This window comes from Mandrillus leucophaeus, unplaced genomic scaffold (assembly GCF_000951045.1).
Source record: "Mandrillus leucophaeus isolate KB7577 unplaced genomic scaffold, Mleu.le_1.0 Scaffold236, whole genome shotgun sequence".
Classification (NCBI taxonomy): domain Eukaryota; kingdom Metazoa; phylum Chordata; class Mammalia; order Primates; family Cercopithecidae; genus Mandrillus; species Mandrillus leucophaeus.
Genome location: NW_012102432.1, coordinates 3,505,579 through 3,525,620, shown reverse-complemented (window position 1 = coordinate 3,525,620; position 20,042 = coordinate 3,505,579). Strand labels below are relative to the sequence as shown.

General features: G+C 39.9%; 1 protein-coding gene across 1 annotated transcript in view; it reads left to right on the top strand.

Annotated features, from left to right (window-relative positions):
• Positions 1 to 5,928: 5,928 nt before the first annotated feature.
• The window catches only part of CHD7 (chromodomain helicase DNA binding protein 7), a 129,686-nt gene continuing 115,572 nt past the window's right edge, over positions 5,929 to 20,042 (top strand). Inside the window, exon 1 of the mRNA XM_011982173.1 lies at positions 5,929 to 7,762. Coding sequence (XP_011837563.1) covers positions 6,098 to 7,762 — 1,665 coding nt within the window. The 5' untranslated portion in view covers positions 5,929 to 6,097. The remainder of the gene's footprint in view (positions 7,763 to 20,042) is intronic.

The following is a 20,042-nucleotide window of genomic DNA, read 5'->3' as shown; positions in this document are numbered from 1 at the left end:
CAGTGCAATCCTTATTACTTTCTATGGTTTTATTTTTAATATGATGCTTGGGGACAAACAGACCTTAGAAGGACTTCACATACTTCTTTTTTTTTTTTTTCTTAATCTTTTTCTGAATTTTATATAGTTGAGAATTATTCTTAACAGATTGAAAATTATTTATGAAGAAATAGGAATATATGTTGGGAGATAATACAGAAAGGAGACATAGGTTGTAAGTATAGTTAACATAAAATATGATATATGGAAACATACCATATATTTCATCCCAAAGGGTAAATATGGACCTTTAAAAGAATACTAATCTCCGAAAGAGGAGAAAATATTTTTTTATGAAAGAGGATTGCTGCTATTTAATACGGTCTTTGTTAAAACATGTTACCTCTAAGAAGAAATATATAGGAGTGCTATCCATAGAATTTTCTGCAGTGATGGAAATGTTCATTATGGGCACTATCAAGTAGGTAGCCACCAACCACATGTGGCTTTTGAGAACTTGAATGTGACTTGTACGACTGAGGAACTGAATTTTAAGTTTTATTTAGTTTAAGTAGTTTAAATAGCAACATGTGGCTGGTGGCTGCTGGATTACACAGTACAGTCATAGAGTATTGGCAATGTCCTAGCATACTAATAAGGAAGAAAATGTGGTCTTGACCAGGAAGAAAACGTGGTCTTGGCCCCGCTGGCCAACCCAGGGGCTTCAGGAAGGGCATCATTTGACCCATGAAGCAAATACGGAAAATACTTTGTGGTGAACTGATATGCTGGTGTTGGTGACTTGGGGGGCACTTCCTGATTCTTTATCCAGGTTCTTGTCAGTTGGATAGATGTCGTCTTCACCAGCAAGCATTGGCCCTGCTAGATGTTCCCAAGTGGCTGTCGAGGGCTGGGTTGTGGGTGGGGCAGGGGGAGGAGATTGCTGTTAACTGGCTTCAGGATCTAGCTGAAAGGACTTTCACTTTGAGTGGAAACTCAGCAGTGTGAACCCTTTATCTTCGGTCTGTCCACCTACCAGTGTGTGGATTCTTTGCCCCTCTTGATATGTTTTGTAGCCTTGATGATTGAGAGGTGTCTCTATGGATTATGATGAGGGTTGTGATGTGCTGTTTTTTCAGCTGCACGATGCTTCCTTGGAAATTCTGATTCATGCTCCACCCTCATCCCCAGAATCATTACCACAGCTGTGTTCTATACCTTACGCTCTTTGGAGGTAGAAGAGAGAAATTTGAATAGAACAAATTTCTATTTGAAATTTGAATAGAACAAATTTCTATTTGAAATTTGTTTGATTTTGAACAAATTCAAACCATAAACAGCAAAATAGTCTTCAGGTTCCAATAGGCAATATTCTATGATTTCACTGTTGCCCACATGTTGGCTGTTTATCAAAAAAGTTTCCCTTGGATGACATTTTACTTACACAATTGGACGTATAGTGGTTGAGCTATAGGGGATACTTTGCATGCGAAAGATGGTATATATTCGCCTATCTCCTTGCTAGGTTTCTAGCCCATACCTGTAACACAAAAAGGTTCTGTGTCACTACCAAATTAAAACTCAGCTATACAAATACCATTCTACTTTGAGAAGAGTGTAGTAAATAATTGTTTATGTTGTTTTGAAAGGTCAGAAAATCACAATATATAAAATAAATGTAGTAAGTAAAAATTTTAAATGAGTTATGATTAACAAATTTTATATATACATATATTTTTTCAAAATATTAATGTTTTCGGTGACATTTCTTTCATCTTGGTTTCTTGCGCACCCATTGCTTTTATCATTGATTCTGTGCTTGGATCTGCCCATTTTTCATTTGGCTATTTTCCAGTAAAATTTACCAATAGCTCCAATTTGGTGTTGATATATGCTTGTTTCCTAAAAGTAATATATGGTATAATTTAAAAACATTTTTGGAAAGGAAATTCACTTCTATTTGATGATGGCAGCATTGTTTTAGTGATTCTCTGAATAAAACAGACTTGATGTAGGCCTTTAATATTTTGTCCTCGCTAGTAAGCTGCCATTTCAGTCATTCATTTCTTTCATCTTTGGGAACTGTCACTAAAATGTTTGGTAGAAGAAGTTTACTCCTCTCAGTCTATAAAAGGATTTTTTTCATCAGTTAAATGAGGAGGGATTTGGATTAGAAGGTCTTCAGAGTGCTTGCTAACTCTAAAATGTTTGTAATTGGTTTCACAGTGTGCCTCTAATGTTGATGATTCTGTTAGTTGAGTGGTCTCATTGTGACCCCTCCTCACCCCCAAACGCATGCATCTTCTGAACCGTCCTTTCGTTCACATCTCAGAAAATGCTAGCCAATAGGGCACTGAGTAGAAACTTGAATTACTATGTCTCCATTATATGCATCTGTACCGTTTGCTTCATATTCTCACATTTAGTTAGACTATTCCTTATCAGAAGTTACTGAGAAGTATTTTGTAAAATGGTAACTGATGTTTTTAATAACATAAGCCCTGAATCTTAGTTCTTATTTAGGAGATTCATCATTTACAGATATATAAGCTCCATGAGGACAAGAGGGAATTTTGTTTTATTCACTGATCTCTCTCCAGCTCTTAGACTAGTGCCTGGATCACAGCAGTGCTCAGTAAATATTCAAATACATTTTGAATAAATGATTGTGATTTGAGAGTTAATTTTTATGTAAAGCCAAATAAAACATAAATGCAACTCAAATGTTTATTACCCAGGTGATAATTATGAGACTTAAAAAAATGTCATTGCTAATTTGTTATTTCTGTTTCTTCTTTTTAAATACTTTATGCTGTCCAGTATGGAAGCCACAGCCCCATATGTACATTTTTTCACTTGAAATGTAGCTAATAGGAATTGAGATATACTGTAAGTATAAATTACATACTGGGTTTCAAAGACTCAATACCAAAATATGTGAACTAGCTTATTCATTTTTTCATATTGATTACCTGTTGAAATGACAGTATTATGCATTTATTGGGTTAAATAGAAATTGATAAAATGGATTTCACTCTTTTGGTCTCCTTTTAAAATGTAGCTACTAGAAAACTAAAAATTACATGTAATGGCTCGCATTTGTGGCCCATTGAACAGCGTTCATCTAGACACAGAAAATCTAGATATTGTCTGTAGACAAGGGAGAAGCTTTCAAAATAGGGCTTTGAATGAATATCTTTTATAGAAACACAAAATTATACGTTGCAGCTGCGACTTGGGAAAGTGGGCTTTCAGATGGTCTTGATCAAATTTAAAAAAAGGACCAAAACAAATTAATTAGATTAGCTCAAATCAGAAATATGAAATGCAGCTACCAGATGGATTCCTGGCATAGTTGCCAGCTGGGTCTTGAGGTCAGAAAAGGGGCAGGAAGGCGTTGGTGGCTGTCCCAGTGAGTGGTCACTAATGACAGACTACAAAGCCAGTTTTTGAACTTCCCTGCCTGGACCTTACCTGAGCATGATTGTAGTTGTGGTGAGTGACATGCTTAGTTGATACCATATAATGCTGGCGTTTTTCATGCCTCTGGGAGATGGACACTTAGTAGAAGGGTGTAGGGAACAGGAAGAGGAGTACAGCCAAGGGTCAGTATGGTTACTGTCAGGGAGGGCTGTTTTTTCCCTACTAATGCCGTTAGGCAACTTGTCCTTCTTCTGAATCTTAAGCTGATAAAAAGTAAGCACCAACTTCATCGCCACTTCTCCAAGCTTGATCTGGCTCTGCCTCTCTGCCTCTGGGCTCAGTGGGCTTGCAACAGAAGGTCACCAGTGGGCTAAGCCATCCACTCCCTCTCGGATCACTTTTACCTGGAGCTGGCCTGGAGCCCCATCCAGTCAGTAGCATTTCTTCCCGTAACAGTTGGCAGACCCTGGAGGATGAAGCTGCTCCCCAGGACACATATGTAGATGTGACTTTCCTTAAGCTAATTTGAAAGGTTGTTTTGGTAAGTGGTTGGTCTGCATGGCTGGTTTAAGCTATTATCAAGTCCATTCCAGTATTTATTTCTTTCAAAGTTAAAATGAGCCTTGAATAAATGACAACTGACTGCTTAGCCTTCTTAGGAGTGTATTTAATTTTATGAATATTTGTTGCAACTGGCACTGGAGATGTCTACTTCTCTTTATTTTGGATTTTAAAATAGTTGCATAGTAGAGCAGCGTGTTTTCAGTAAAATGGCTTTCATGTTCACCTTATTTTCACCCATCTGACCTCTGCATTTGGAGAAAGTAGATCAGAAAATTCATGGCAGTTTGCGGCGGAGTGAAGAGACCTTTGACTTTAGCTGACAGCTGTCACCTGAAAACTACAGACCTGGAGACCCTCTCAGGTGTTATGTCTGTAGTTCTGACAGTGAACAGGAATGTTGTTTACATTTCCTGTAAGCAAAATTCTCCCCTTGTTAGGAATGTGTTAGAATAGGGCAGGCAGAAACAGAATTTTTATGTGTCTTACTGGTAAGTTCTCAGGAGTGTTGGTTAGCCCATTTTTCATTCCCATGCTCTTATGGAAGCGTGTCAGTAGAATTTATGAGTGTGCCTGTTTATAGCATCACTTTGGAAATTCTTCAAGATACTGTTTTTTCAAGTGGGCTAGTATCACACAATGCTTAATATCCTTATAAAAGAGAAAAAAATGAGTGAAATTCCAAAGATGTTTGAGATTTCAGTCATTTTCTCTATATGAATTAGTTCTTTATTAGGCCGTTGATTTAATTAGCACTCAACAAAAACACTTTCCTGTTTAGATTGTCAAAGCATTCTTTAAATTAGTTATTTTAATCTGACACAGGGTCGTTAGGAAGACTTTGAATAAAATGCAGCATGTTACATAGTGTATACTGTGCACTGGAAGCACTTAGGGTGCGAACACAAGTGCCTGCCCACTTGTCTCCCTACCTGCTTAGGTCCTGCCTTATCCCAAAAGGACTTAAGGCAATGGTGAAGAGAGCGTATTTTGAACTTTATTCTGTTAAAATAATTGTCAGTTCTGGAGAAAGTTGTGTTTCTAGTTATGAGAATAGTCATTGTCTACAAAGTATCCACTCAACTAGTTTCCTCTTGAGTGGTCACATGGGATTCTGGTCCACCAGAGCCCAGCGTGCCTGCGGGTGAGTAATGAGCCTGGTAATTGGGCTGCTCTGTGTCAGTGCAGACTGGGACCATGGTAGGCTCAGAGCCATGAGTGAAATTGGTCCTCTTGGAGAATGAAAGCTTTTCTTTTAGTCTCCTTCTGAATCTTGTATATTTCTGCCATTAAACATAATGAAATTATGTATTTATTGTCCTGTTCTCAAAGTTGCTTTTCAACATCATTATGAACACTTTCTCGTTAGATGCCTCTGTTGCAGTTACATAGTTGTATGTGGGCTGTAAATATCTAATTCGTATGAAATGACCGATTTTGGTATTTGTATAATCCTCTAGTCAATTTAACTAAGTTGAGCTTTTCACAGCCCTTGGTGCTGCTGTTGCTCATCTGATTACACTGCTCAGGGGAATAAGGTTAAGGGCGGGCTGTTGGTAACCAGAGCATTTCTAGGGCTTTAGTTTAGCAGATGAGCTGCTTGGCTATATTCATACATCTGCTTGCCTGCTGTGGCAGCTGCTGCTGCTTCATGTTGTGTTCTTTTGTTCTGTTCCATTCAAGAATGGAACGCTAGGAAGTGTAGTGAATGGATTAATTTAAGGTTAAGGTTAGTGTTTTGCTTGCTTTCTAAGTAACTGATCATAATGATGCTTCTGGTAGAAACTAATGAGTTTCTCTTAAAGTGAACTAAATTTATAAAATACAGCTCAGTGAGGGAGCTAGATTAGTATTGTTGATGGGGACCAAATTCAGATGTACAAAATACTGGCAGTTTTATCTTCGGATCCTAATTCTTTGTTTTTTTCCTTCTTCTCTCCCACCCCCAACTCCCTTCTAGGACCTATATCCAGACTTTGCCTGACACTGCAGGGTCCAAGAGAATTAAAGAAATATGGAATGACATGAAGAAGATTAGTTGAGGATTATAGGCTTTGAGGGCAAACACCTCAGTGAAGTGAAGCACAGGCAAGCTCCTGAGCTGTGGTTTGGAGGAGCCGTGTGTTGGAAGAAGATGGCAGATCCAGGAATGATGAGTCTTTTTGGCGAGGATGGGAATATTTTCAGTGAAGGTCTTGAAGGCCTCGGAGAATGTGGTTACCCGGAAAATCCAGTAAATCCTATGGGTCAGCAAATGCCAATAGACCAAGGCTTTGCCTCTTTACAGCCATCCCTTCATCATCCTTCTACTAATCAAAATCAAACAAAGCTGACACATTTTGATCACTATAATCAGTATGAACAACAAAAGATGCATCTGATGGATCAGCCGAACAGAATGATGAGCAACACCCCTGGGAACGGACTTGCGTCTCCGCACTCGCAGTATCACACCCCACCCGTTCCTCAGGTGCCCCATGGTGGCAGTGGTGGTGGTCAGATGGGTGTCTACCCTGGCATGCAGAATGAGAGGCATGGGCAATCCTTTGTGGACAGCAGCTCCATGTGGGGCCCCAGGGCTGTTCAGGTACCAGACCAGATACGAGCCCCCTACCAGCAGCAGCAGCCACAACCACAGCCACCGCAGCCAGCTCCGTCAGGGCCCCCTGCACAGGGCCACCCTCAGCACATGCAGCAGATGGGCAGCTATATGGCACGTGGGGATTTTTCCATGCAGCAGCATGGTCAGCCACAGCAGAGGATGAGCCAGTTTTCCCAAGGCCAAGAGGGCCTCAATCAGGGAAATCCTTTTATTGCCACCTCAGGACCCGGCCACTTGTCCCACGTGCCCCAGCAGAATCCCAGCATGGCACCTTCCTTGCGTCACTCGGTGCAGCAGTTCCATCACCACCCCCCTACTGCTCTCCATGGAGAATCAGTTGCCCACAGTCCCAGATTCTCCCCGAATCCTCCCCAACAAGGGGCTGTTAGGCCACAAACCCTTAACTTTAGTTCTCGGAGCCAGACAGTCCCCTCTCCTACTATAAACAACTCAGGGCAGTATTCTCGATATCCTTACAGTAACCTAAATCAGGGATTAGTTAACAATACAGGGATGAATCAAAATTTAGGCCTTACAAATAATACTCCAATGAATCAGTCCGTACCAAGATACCCCAATGCTGTAGGATTCCCATCAAACAGTGGTCAAGGACTAATGCACCAGCAGCCCATCCACCCCAGTGGCTCACTTAACCAAATGAACACACAAACTATGCATCCTTCACAGCCTCAGGGAACTTATGCCTCTCCACCTCCCATGTCACCCATGAAAGCAATGAGTAATCCAGCAGGCACTCCTCCTCCACAAGTCAGGCCGGGAAGTGCTGGGATACCAATGGAAGTTGGCAGTTATCCAAATATGCCCCATCCTCAGCCATCTCACCAGCCCCCTGGTGCCATGGGAATCGGACAGAGGAATATGGGCCCCAGAAACATGCAGCAGTCTCGTCCATTTATAGGCATATCCTCGGCACCAAGGGAGTTGACTGGGCACATGAGGCCAAATGGTTGTCCTGGTGTTGGCCTTGGAGACCCACAAGCAATCCAGGAACGACTGATACCTGGCCAACAACATCCTGGTCAACAGCCGTCTTTTCAGCAGTTGCCAACCTGTCCTCCACTGCAGCCCCACCCGGGCTTGCACCACCAGTCTTCACCCCCACACCCTCATCACCAGCCTTGGGCACAGCTCCACCCATCACCCCAGAACACCCCGCAGAAAGTGCCTGTGCATCAGGTAAGGGGACACAGAGCCTGCCTCTGCATTGCAATGTGAAATTCAATATGGCTAACTTGTGTAATCGAATTTTTCTTTAAACTATGAAAATCTTTTCCATTATGAGTGCCTTAATTTTTATTTGTTATTGGCTTATGCATTTATTTTATTCAGGCAAGAATTCTTGAATCTCCCTGTCCCAGGGATTGTGCTAGATGTTAAGGGTATGTAGATAACTAAGACTGGGTCCCTGCCGACAAGGAGCTAGGTCGCCACTAGCAGGGAGATGGACAGAGACTCAGAATGCTCATGAGACAAATGCTTTTGTTTCCTTCTCTGAATTCTTTTTTATTCTTTTTCTTTCTCTGTGTGTGTGTGTTTTAAAAATACACTGACACTTGGTTTCTAGCAAAGGTTTATGTGTGTGTGGTAGTCTCCTCCATCTCTCCTTTTATATTGATATTTTTCTTGGGAAGCTGCAAAATGTATACTTCTGTGACACTTATTTTACTAACTGTTGAATTTGTTAATATGAGTTTAAATTGCAAACTGTAGAAAATCACAGTAAATGATAATTCACAGAAGATGTTTGGTCTCTAAAAGATTTGGGTACCCTGCACTGAAGTAGGGAATCTTCCTTTTTTGTAAGCTGATGTTTTTGTTATCATTTAGAACTTATAAAAGAACAGATTTAAGTTTTAAATTATCATATTCACAAAGACATCTTTCCATTATAAATTTTGCTGTTTATGCCCTAGATCTGTGAAAGATAAATTAATGTCTATGTATACAGATTATTCTTAGTGCTATTCAAAAATATATACTTATTATCTACCAGAATTACAGTTCTGTTTTTGGGGTGCACAGTAGCTGATTTTAGTGCTATAAAGCATAGTGATTGTTTTGATGCACTTATTATCAATTTTGGGGAAATAAGACCTCATGTGAAAATACAAAAGAGTGAAAGACCAGGCATGATTATGTGACAAGTGTCCAGAGAGAGGAGATAACCTGTAGTTGAGGGTGCTTGGAATTTGGGTAGGCCTTACCCAGGGAGGTGAACCCAGGTCAGCAGTTCAGATTGAGGGGTGGTTTGCTAAACAAGGGCACAGGAAGTCAAGCTTGCTGCAGGTAATAGGTTGGAAAGTATCAGTCAGGGCCAGATTGTTGTGATCTTGGATTCCTTTTTAAGGAATTTGGACTTAAAAGGAGGGGGAAGCCAGTGATATTGATTAGACAGTCCACAGGACAGATGGAGAAGCAGAAGATGAAGTATGAACCTGTCGTCCAGGCCTTTGAGGACAGTTTGGACCAGAAGGGTCAAACTGAGAGCAGAAGGGATTGAAAGCAGTGTTGAAAGTAAAAGGGTTTGGTCAGTAAACAAAGCCACTCAGGGCATCTCAGAGCAGCTTTTTTTTTTTTTAGTGGTGATAATTGTCTTCTATGATTTTTGTCAGTTCATTACAAAAAAAAAAGAAAAAAAAAGTATTTTAGGCCGGACATGGTGGCTCATGCTTGTAATCCCAGCACTCTGGGAGGCCGAGGCAGGCAGATCATCTGAGGTCAGGAGTTCAAGGCCAAACTGGCCAACATGGTGAAACCCCATCTCTTTTAAAAAATACAAAAAATTAGCTGGGCATGGGTGGTGCACACCTGTAGTCCCAGCTACTCGGGAGGCTGAGGCAGGAGAGACACCTGAACCCGGGAGGTTGATGTTGCAGTGAGCTGAGATCATGCTACTGCACTCCAGCCTGGGCAACAGAGTGAGACTCCATCTCAAAAAAAATTTTTTTTGTTGTTTTTTGTTTTAGTTTCAGCCAGGCATTTAATATAGAGCCTCTGAAGCTTCGTCCTAAGCTGGGCTGGGGGAGTGGAGGTCAGGAAGACTCCTGGGACCACAGGACAAGTAGTGGCTTCAGGAAAGTTGCCCTCAGCCGGTGGGCAGGGCAACTTCCCTGAAGACTTTGGTGATCCTCATATAACCACCCTTGGTGATTCTTACATAACCTCAGGGCAAAATGCCTCTCCTCAGAGCAGACCAAAAGTACTGTCCCTGAGGCCAGCAGACATGGGAGGCTTTTAGGACAGAAATGAATGTGACTTAGTTTTTAGGAATTATTATTCCCTGGAAAGTTTCTTAATAAGCAAGGGATATTTTAGAGCAGTGGTTTCTCAGACTTCTCATTCTGGCATCCTCTGTCTTCACCAGAGGGCGAGCACTGTTTGGAGACCCGCTGTGATTATAATCTGATCTCTGGATGAGAACTGTTGCTGTCCTCCAGCTTTCCTGGGTTTTAAGAGTACAGATACCTCAATGGCTTTTTCAGAGGACATGTGTGAGTCTGTGGCATGTGAGCCCTTGAGCAGTGGAGGCTCCATGCATGCTGTGTCCTGTGCTAGACTTCAGGAGAGCCCACATGCATTCCCTCCTTCTTTGACTATGTCATAGGCAAACTCAGGATCTTTACAGGGATGTAAACTAGGACATTTGAGGTATTTTCATTCTAAGTACAATTATGTTTTCCATTTTGCTCATTATTATTTGCTTTCTTATTTCTGCTTAACTTTGCATTCTCTTCAGATTTTGAAACACTCACTTTTGAACATAAGGCTATGGCGGTGTGAAGTCTTAGGCACAGAACATAGACTTTAAAGGTAGAAAGGTATGTGGAGCCCAGCTCTATCATTTATTAACCTGGTGATCTTAGGCAAAGCGTTTAACTTCTGTTTACCTCAGAGTTTGTATTAGTTAAGCAGGAAAAATAGCACCCACCACAAAGGGTGTTAAATTAAGTGGGCTTAACATAGACGGAGTGCCTGGTATAATGTCCACTCCATGGTATATATATTAATTCTTTTCTAATTTTAGCTTCTGATCTCCTGAAGTGCAAACCTTGCTACATAATTATGTCATTTCCCATGTAGTTACAGTGTAAAATTAACTTTGTTTATTATTTATTGCTTTTTGAGATGAAGTCTCACTCTGTTGCCAGGCTGGAGTCAGTGGTGCAATCTTGGCTCACTGCAGCCTCCGCCTCCCAGGTTCAAGTGATTCTCCTGCCTCAGCCTCTTGAGTAGCTGGCACTACAGGCATGCACCACCATGCCCGGCTAATTTTTGTATTTTTAGTGGACACTGGGTTTCATAAAAATTAACTTTATTTTTCAGGATAGGTTAAATATTATGTAATACAGCCTTAGTTATGAAATAACTAAATTTGATTTGTGCAAATATTATCCCCCTTTTAGCTTGTGTTGCCACATGTGAGGAGGATAATGATATGGGTAATTCAAAATACTATCCTACACCTTTAAAATCTCTGTCTCTGAATGATTGACATTCTACCCTAGGAAATATTTTTATTTAATTATGTTTTACTTTAGAGCTACTAAAACTATTTCAAATTTTATATATGATGGAGTAGTGGCTCAATACTATACCAGGTATCAGGGAAGATACCAGATTAGGTTGAAATGTCCATTTAACTTGATAATGGAATTATCACGTTCAGGTAGACTTAACTCATTCTTGAGTTTTTTGTTTTTTAAAAATAGAAATTATGCTCTTTATGTGTTTCTTGACTTCTGAATGGATATTTCCTAAATTATGAAACATGTGTAAGTATCTTTAAAGATAAGTTTAACTTTATATTGAAAAGTCAACAAAGAAAAAATATTAGAACAAAAAGGCCACAGTTCATCCGATGAAAATGTGAAAAATTACACATTTTGGTGTATGGACACTTCTTTAATGGAAGTGCTAGACTTTCGATTATTTGATAAGATTTACAGGGAAGGGAAAAACCCTAGCTTATATTTCTTTTTCAATAGCTAATTAGAACAGTTTTTCTCAAACCTTTTCATCTCAGACCTCTACACATTCTTAAAAATTGTTGGGGACTCCAGAGTGTGTATTAGCTATGTGAGTTATATGTATTGATATTAACTGTCTCAGAACTTTTTAATTTTTTAATTATTTATGTATTTATGTTTTTATTTATTTTTGAGACAGTCTTACTCTTCTGCCCAGGCTAGAGGGCGGTGGCGCGTTCTTGGCTCACTGCAACCTCCTCCTCCCAGGTTCAAGCAATTCTCCTGCCTCAGTCTCCCTAGTAGTTGGGATTTCACTACTAGTAGAGATGGGGTTTCACCATGTTGGCCAGGCTGGTCTTGAACTCCTGACCTCAGATGATCCACCCGCCGTGGCCTCCCAAAGTGCTGGGATTACAGGCATGAGTCACCGCGCCCAGCTAAAATATTGATGAAAGTTTAAAATATTGATTTGTTAATTATTTAAAAATAATAAATCGGCTGGGCGCGGTGGCTCAAGCTTGTAATCCCAGCATTTTGGGAGGCTGAGACGGGCGGATCACAAGGTCAGGAGATCGAGATCATCCTGGCTAACATGGTGAAACCCAGTCTCTACAAAAAAATACAAAAAAACTAGCCGGGCGTGGTGGTGGGCGCCTGTAGTCCCAGCTACTCAGGAGTCTGAGGCAGGAGAATGGCGTAAACCCGGGAGGCGGAGCTTGCAGTGAGCCGAGATCCAGCCACTGCACTCCAGCCTGGGTGACAGAGTGAGACTCCGTCTCAAAAATAAATAAATAAATAAATAAATACAAAAAATAAATAAATAAATCATTATGTGTTAACATACATAATACTTTTTAAATGAAAGATAACTTTTTTTAAAAACGAAAGATAACTTTTCCCAAGACAAAAAATTAGTGGCATTGTTTTATATTTATTAAATATTGATTCTCACATCTGCTTCTGAATGTAGTCTGTGTGCTAGTCATAAGCCCTTGGAAAAGTTTACTGCTCATTTGGAGAAAATGAGGATGAAAAAGCAAATAACATCTCAGGATCATGTGGAAATAGTTTTCTGATCTCGCAGACCCTACAGACCCTGGCCCACAATTTTAGAACCACTGGCATGAAGGAAAGAGTACAGGCTTTGGAGTCTGAGCTTTTGAATAGAAGCACCACTGCTTAACATCACCACCTGATGTTAGTAAGGATGTCAGGATGTCATTTCATTATCTCTGAAGTGAGGATTCATATGCCTTTCTGGTTAGAGGCTCAGTGAGATTACTAGCAATGTCTTTTAAGTGGTTAACAGTGCGGACTCAAAAATGACACATCTAGCAAGTGTTCAGAATTGCCTGTTGCAAAGTTTTAAGAAGAATCTTACGTATTTCGATGTTAAACATTTTCATAGTTGTTTGACTTTATATCCTTGGTTTTAGTGAACACTTATCAAATATTGAGGCTTCCTATGTGCTTTGAGGGAGGGAGAACAATCTTGCTGTGTGAGCAGGAAGATGCAGGCAAGGATATGCCGTGAAAAGCACACTGTAGTGATCAGCACTGATCTTTAAGATCAGTCTTAAAGTGGGTGAGGTGGGGGTCTGGGAGGGCTTTCTGGGTGCAGTGATGTCTGAGATGTGAGATGTGAAGGATCAGTCTAAGTTGAGGGAAGGATGGATAAAAGAGGAGGGAAAGGAATTTAAGATTTAGGAAACAATGAGTGCAAAGATCAGAAAGCCCTTTGGGCCTTGAGTGTCCCTCGTATTGCCAGAATGTAGGTCTGGGGCTTAGTGGACAGAAAGCTGCATGGTCCCGGGCCCATGCCACTGGAGGGCACTAAGAGGTGTTTTCAGCATGGACACAGCACCATGGGGCTCTCTGCAGCACCCAGGAGTATGAAGAGAGTGGAGAGGCGGTGGAACCAAAAATGAAATATTTATCAGTACACTGTGAACATGGATGAGAACAATCTAGAAGGAAGGCACAGAGCAATATTTTGTTCATTTGAAGAGCTTATCTGAAGAAAGACTGGTTAAGTGGATTGTCCTTAAGGTTACAGGCAAATCCCTGAGTTTCTGGATAGAATTTATACTGCACAGTCCATAGACGTATCCCAGATCACGGATTACGCTCTTAAATGGAAAGTTCTAGTTGAATTTTTAGGATCTGCAACAATGTGTCCTTAAAATAAATTTATTTTAGATACATTTGTGACTTTTTCATTAATTTGGTCCTGAAATACAGTCATCATGAAACAGAAGTAGAAAAAAAATTTAAAGGCTGCTAAGATTAAGGTGATAAGTAATAATTTCCCATCTCCTCATTTTCCCTTGAGATTAAAAAAATACCTGGAAGAATCAGTGGTACAATTTTTTTTTTCAAAAAAAAAAAAAAACCAGCTTTTCTGAGAAAAGCTTTTATTGGTAAATCTAAAGCAGCATCAATCTTATACTGAAACTCTTTAAGTTTACCCAGTAAATAAAGAATTACAAGGCCAGGCATGGTGGCTGGCTCATGCCTGTAATCCCAGCACTTTGGGAGGTCGAGGTGGGCGGATCACAAGATCAGGAGCTCGAGACTCTAGCCTGGCCAACATAGTGAAACCCCGTCTCTACTAAAAATACAAAAATTAGCTAGGCGAGGTGGTGCATGCCTGAAATTGCAGCTACTGGGAGGCTGAGGCAGGAGAATCACTTGAACCCGGGAGATGGAGGTTGTGGTGAGCCAAGATCACGCCACTGCATTCCAACCTGGGCAAGAGAGCGAGATTCTATCTCAAAAAAAAAGAAAAAAAAAGAAGAATTACAGACATGGGCAGAGTAATTGGCAACTACTAAGTAAATTTATGGAAAAAGGTGGCTATATTTCTTAAGGATTATATATGCAGGTTGTAAGCAGAAATAGACAAAAATACCTTTTTAATGGAGAGCAGATGTATCTTATCAATACTACCTTTCTCACTTCTAAAGATGTCTGGGGAAGATGGGAAAACAAAATGTCTCTTTAAAAAATTAGCTTTTACCTAAGTGGTATTTAGGGGCTTTTGCAAGTGTACCCACCTTCAGAAAACAGGCACCCAGGCTGGACCTCACTGGAGCAGGTTGCCCCCTCTGGTGCTCACAGACAGAAGGCAGAAGACATCACTGCTTTCCCACTTGCTTTGGCCCGCTGCTAGTTCTTCATGAGACCTTTAGTTAAAGCAAACCATCCAGCCTTTACTGGTCTCTCATTCCTGGGCCATAGGGTGCTCTCAACAGACTCGTCGTTTCTCACAAAGACTCTTAAAGTATTTCTTCTGACTACCTCAATTTGTATATACTACAGCTTATTGAGTAACCTGTCTACGTTTTTCCTCAACATCCAACAAGCTCGTTTATCCCAGAGGTCAGAATTATACCAAGTGTCAAGTTAAAGCACAGGGAAAATTTTGCTCTGTCTGTCCTTTCACCCCATAGTCTGAAAGCATGAATACCTGATAGCCTTGCCCCTTAGATGGCTTTTATTTTGTAAAAGAGTATTGTTTTATGTGACATCAAAAATATTTTAGGTGATAAGAATTTAGTTTGTTAGTTTACCTTTGAAGCCTGGATATTAGGCCTCTGCTAGGTGTCCCAGGTAGCCAATTGATATTCTTAAAAGAAGCCACTTTTGATGCTGCATTTTCATCTTGGTATCTTAGGTATCTTCATGAAAGGCAGTACCGTATGAAAGAAATACTTATTTAGTGCCTGTTATGTGCCAAGGACTGTGTTAAGGAGAGATTGCTGGTATGGTGGAAGGCAGGGAGGAGACAGAGGCCCCCACTGAGGTGAAAAGGGAATTTTGTTATTTAAGTATAACATTCTGGCTGTCCTATCTTTGCGTACTTACTATGTTCTAGACCAGAACTGTCCAGTTATATGATGGGAGCTACAAATACAATGCGTTTATGTTGATACAGATTTTCTGGTAACCGCATTTTACCATTAAAGAAGCTGGTAAAACTAATTTTAGTAATACATTTAATTAAACCAACATATCCAAGACATTATTTCAACATGTAATCAGTATAAAAAATTGCTTGTGAGATATTTTACACAAAAATTTAAAACCTGATATGTATTTTACACAGATTGCGTGAGCTGCATCTCAGTTGCTCAGTGACCACACATGGCTGGTGGCTGCATATTAAACAGCACAGGCTATACTCTTTCCGTATCAGTTGCTGCATATTCTTTTTAAAAACAAGTCAGAGTATAAATAATTTTATTCACATATAAATAAATGTAAAATTGTTAGTCTAATTATGACAGTCATCCTCCAAAACAGGTGTTACCCACTTTGCTGTAAGGTTAAGGAAGTAGTAGCAGTGTTTTTAGGTATCATGAATAAATGCAGTACTGGGGGGTGTGCCTGTGTTAGGGATATTAGTATCAGTTCTTGACAAGATCCGTTATTGAAGTTTGATTTCGTTTCTTTGAGTTTCAAAGAAGGCTACCTAAATGGTGTTTGTCCTGTGGAAAATAATAGCGTGTTTCTCTGAAAGGTAGATTACAGACATTTTCAAGATTTTAGCTTTGTGTGGTGTTTGGATACTTTTGGTAGTTAACTCCTCACCTCTATCCCCCAGCTTTTCGCCTCTCTGTCTTTAATAGAATTGCTTGTTTCTTCATGAAATTGACTCTCCAGGATAAGGGAAAAAGCCTTCATTTTTATTAATATGCATGCTCTCCCCTCCCCATTTCTTTCATTTTTTTCTTCTGTGCTGCTTTTTTCTTCCCTGTTTTAATAATCTTTCAGAAAGACGGTCTCTGGTACAGCAGAGCAATAGTTAGCTGAGGAAGGAGAACTGGGAAGTGGGTTAGGGGGACAATTAGGGGAACAGCATTGTGAGAACTAATCTGGAGAATTTACCCTACCCTTGACATCTTAATGTTATTTTCCATTCTCTGTAGTTACAGCTGTAAATCTATAGATAATCCCTAAGTAGCCATGCAGAGATGGTCCTGGTATTTCCTTTGTTGCTGAATGCAGCTCTTTTATCAGTGAAGACAGTCAGTAGCAAACTTGTACTTGTCCTTTTGCCTTGTAAAACTTTAGTGGTTCATGGTGTGTCACCAGGAGTGAGGTTTTATTTTGGTTTTTCTTCACTTCGTGTAAAAAATGGAGGAGAACCTTCAAGCCCTAGGACATGACAGCAGAAGTGGTAGTGATGGATAACTTAAAGGAAGCTGGCAAAATGCCAGGAAATTGACAGCATTGCGTTTAAGAAAGTCAACATAGATACAGGACTACCCACATCATCTTGCTTGTTTTTTATCCTGGACAATTTCCAGGACGATGAGAGCGATGGCCAGGGAAGGCTGCAGGGCATTTCCTTACCTCATATTTTAAAGATTGGATCGAAAACATGTGTTTTTGATGCTCCTTAATATTAATGAAGACTATAACATTTCTGTTATTCTTTAAAGTGTATTTGTCCTGTTTTCCTCTACTGCCTTCTGTGTTTAGTTCTAAATCATTCTGTACCATAGGTTTCAGGAGTCCTAGACGTTAACCTTAACTTAATGTTAACTGTGTAATTTGGCTCACTGTGTGAAAGCAGAAAACCAATTGTTTTAGGGCTTAAGCAAGTGTTATGGATTTTAAGAGTTTTTTTGTTCTGGCCATGGGTATAAAGCATTGGAGAATATTGAGGAGGTGCAAGCAGTGGTGCTGGGAAACTGTGTGGAGGCTTTTTCGAATGGCAAGTGTTCTAGCTTAACTTGTGCCTTTCCTGTCTAATCTATTCATAGACTGGCTGAAACAGGTTTGCAATATTAGCATAGGAATTCCACTCTCACCCATTTGGTGGGCTATGAAGTGTTTTGGCCTCTTGCCAGCGGCTGCTCAGTTTAGAGGGTTGGGAGGTTGCAGGGTGCATATCCTTTCTTGTGAACAGGCAAGGAACTTTAGATCATTCTTTTTCTGAAAGCTTTTTGTTTTTTGAAGTTATGTATCTAAGTGTGCTCTTTAATGAAAGGGGAGGGTATAGACTTAAAATTCTTATTGAATATAGAAATACTTGAAATTAGAGTTTAATTTTTAGATCATGTTTCTTGATGGACTCTTGTAACTTGAACATTTTCTTCCATTAAAAAACAATAATAGGAAATTGTGGGATTTTTGCAAGTTGTCATGTGTTTGTTTTCACTGTTATTTTTAAAAACAAGTTTAGCATGAAGAGATACCAAGTTTAACCACTTTGGAGCCTGCTGGAAATAAACTGTGGGGAACTAACTTGGAGAATTTTCCTTGATCTTGACATCTTAATGTTACCCTCCATTCTCTGTAGTTACAGCTGTAAATCTGTAGATAATCTCTAAGTAACCACAGGGAGAAATGGAACTGGGCAATAAATAAGTAGAATATGCTGACTTTGCTTTAAATTGGTCCATTACTAAGCTAACTCTATTTTTGGCTGCTCAAATATGTCAGAGACATTTCCATGAATGAGAGCTGTTGAAATGCATGAAGACATAACTTGAATTAAAGGAGATAAGTCAGAGTTTTTTAGGGGAAGTGTTTGATTTAAGTAAGATGCTAAGTAGCATTTCATTTTTGTCATCGATTTCTCTGAATGTTTTTTCTGTTCACTTTAATTATATTTATCCAGAGAGTGGGACATGTCAAGGGAGTAGTCATCTTCATATTGGAATAAGGTGCTGTGGGAACCCTTGTGCTCAGTGTCTAACCTGACCTCTGATGCAACAACGTGTCTTGCTTACTTGAAAACCATGGTAGAAGACCTAGATCAAAGAAGGAAATAATTTAGTCTAATTTTGGAAAACTTCTTTCCTTAGATCTGAGCTTAAGGTTTGCAGTTTTATTTTTTGCAAGGAAGTTCAAAACCAATATTCACACATAAATAAGGTCTCTAAGCTAGGATATCATTGATGAAGAAAACAATAAAATGACAACAGTAAGAAACTAACCATTCATAGAATAAAAATGAGCCGAATAATAAGATCAGTTTTTTTGTTTTGTTTTGTTTTGAGATGAAGTCTTTTTGTGTCACTCAGGAGATGGAGTTTGCAGTGGCGCGATCTTGGCTCACTGCAGACTCCATCTCCTGGGCTCAAGTGATCCTCCCACTTCAGCCTCCAGAGTACCTGGGACTACAAGTGCCCACTACTACACCTGGCTGATTTTTGTATTTTTAGCAGAGATGGGATTTCACCATGTTGGACAGGCTGGTCTCGAACTCCTGACCTTAGGTGATTCACCTGCCTCAGCCTCCCAAAGTGCTGGGATTATATAGGTGTGAGCCACTGCACCCTGCTGCAAATCATTAAATCGGTTTTAATAAGCTCCCCACATCAAAGAGCCATGTTAGATCCTAGAGTAGTATTTCATACTGAATATAAATTTAATTCCAAAGTAAGTAAATGCAGAGAGACAAGTGTCAGTTTATTTCTTTCATTTAATGTTTTCTCTGTCATTTTTTTAGCTTCTCACCCCTCCACTATTCTGTGTAGTGGTCACACACTAGGTAGAGCTGCCAGGACTCTGCCCCTCACTGCTAGTACAGGTTGCTGGGCAGGCAGGAGCACAGGGTTGTGAAGACCACAGGCTTCACATACACCGAGAACTCCATTTGAATGTGGCTCTTCCATTTTTTTCTTAAGTCATCTTAAATACATACTTGCTTAAACCTCAGTTTCCTGATACAATAATTGTACCGATTACACAGAATTATGAGAATTAAATGAGATAATGACTGTAAAGTTTTTAGCACAGCATGTGGCATGTAGTACATGCCCAATAAATGTTAAATATTTTTTATTGTAACTACTGTTGTAGTGGTTATCAAAATGAGCTTTTGGAATTCTTTATTTTTTCACTTTCTACTCTTTCACTTTGAAGTAGACCGACTTTCCTTTATTTTGGAAAACAGGACATCATCTATTAATGCCTTAAAAATCAGCTTACTAGAGTCTCCATAAGGCAGACAAAAATTCGTAATGTTTTATAGGGGGGAGCAAAAATTACCATCACACTACTGTATTTCTTTTCAGTTGAATCTCTAGGAAATATTACTATATATAAGATACTAGCTGCTTTTTAAGTGTTTAATTTCTAACTTCAACCAAGGTGAAAACCATCACTTAGTTTTCAGAAACTTCAAATGGCAGGTTAAGTTGACACCCTGTTTCCTATTGCTAGGGATGGTTGCTGGTATTCCCTCTAGCATGCAAGAAGTTCGCCCACTGACCTATAATGTATATAGGTCTGCACAGAGAGAGTTCAGTAGTACTAAGTCTTTGTTAAATATAACTTTAATCTTACAAATTCCTTAAATCCAGTGATCCACTTCACCCCCTTGTTGTTACTAGCACCTTACCATGTTTTCATGGTGTGCTCTTCAAAACCCTGAGGTGATATTATACTTTAGTGGATGGGTTCCTGTTGACTGGCACTGAAGGCCCTGTTGTGAACCCAGTTGATTTATGAAGGCTGTCGCACTCAAGATT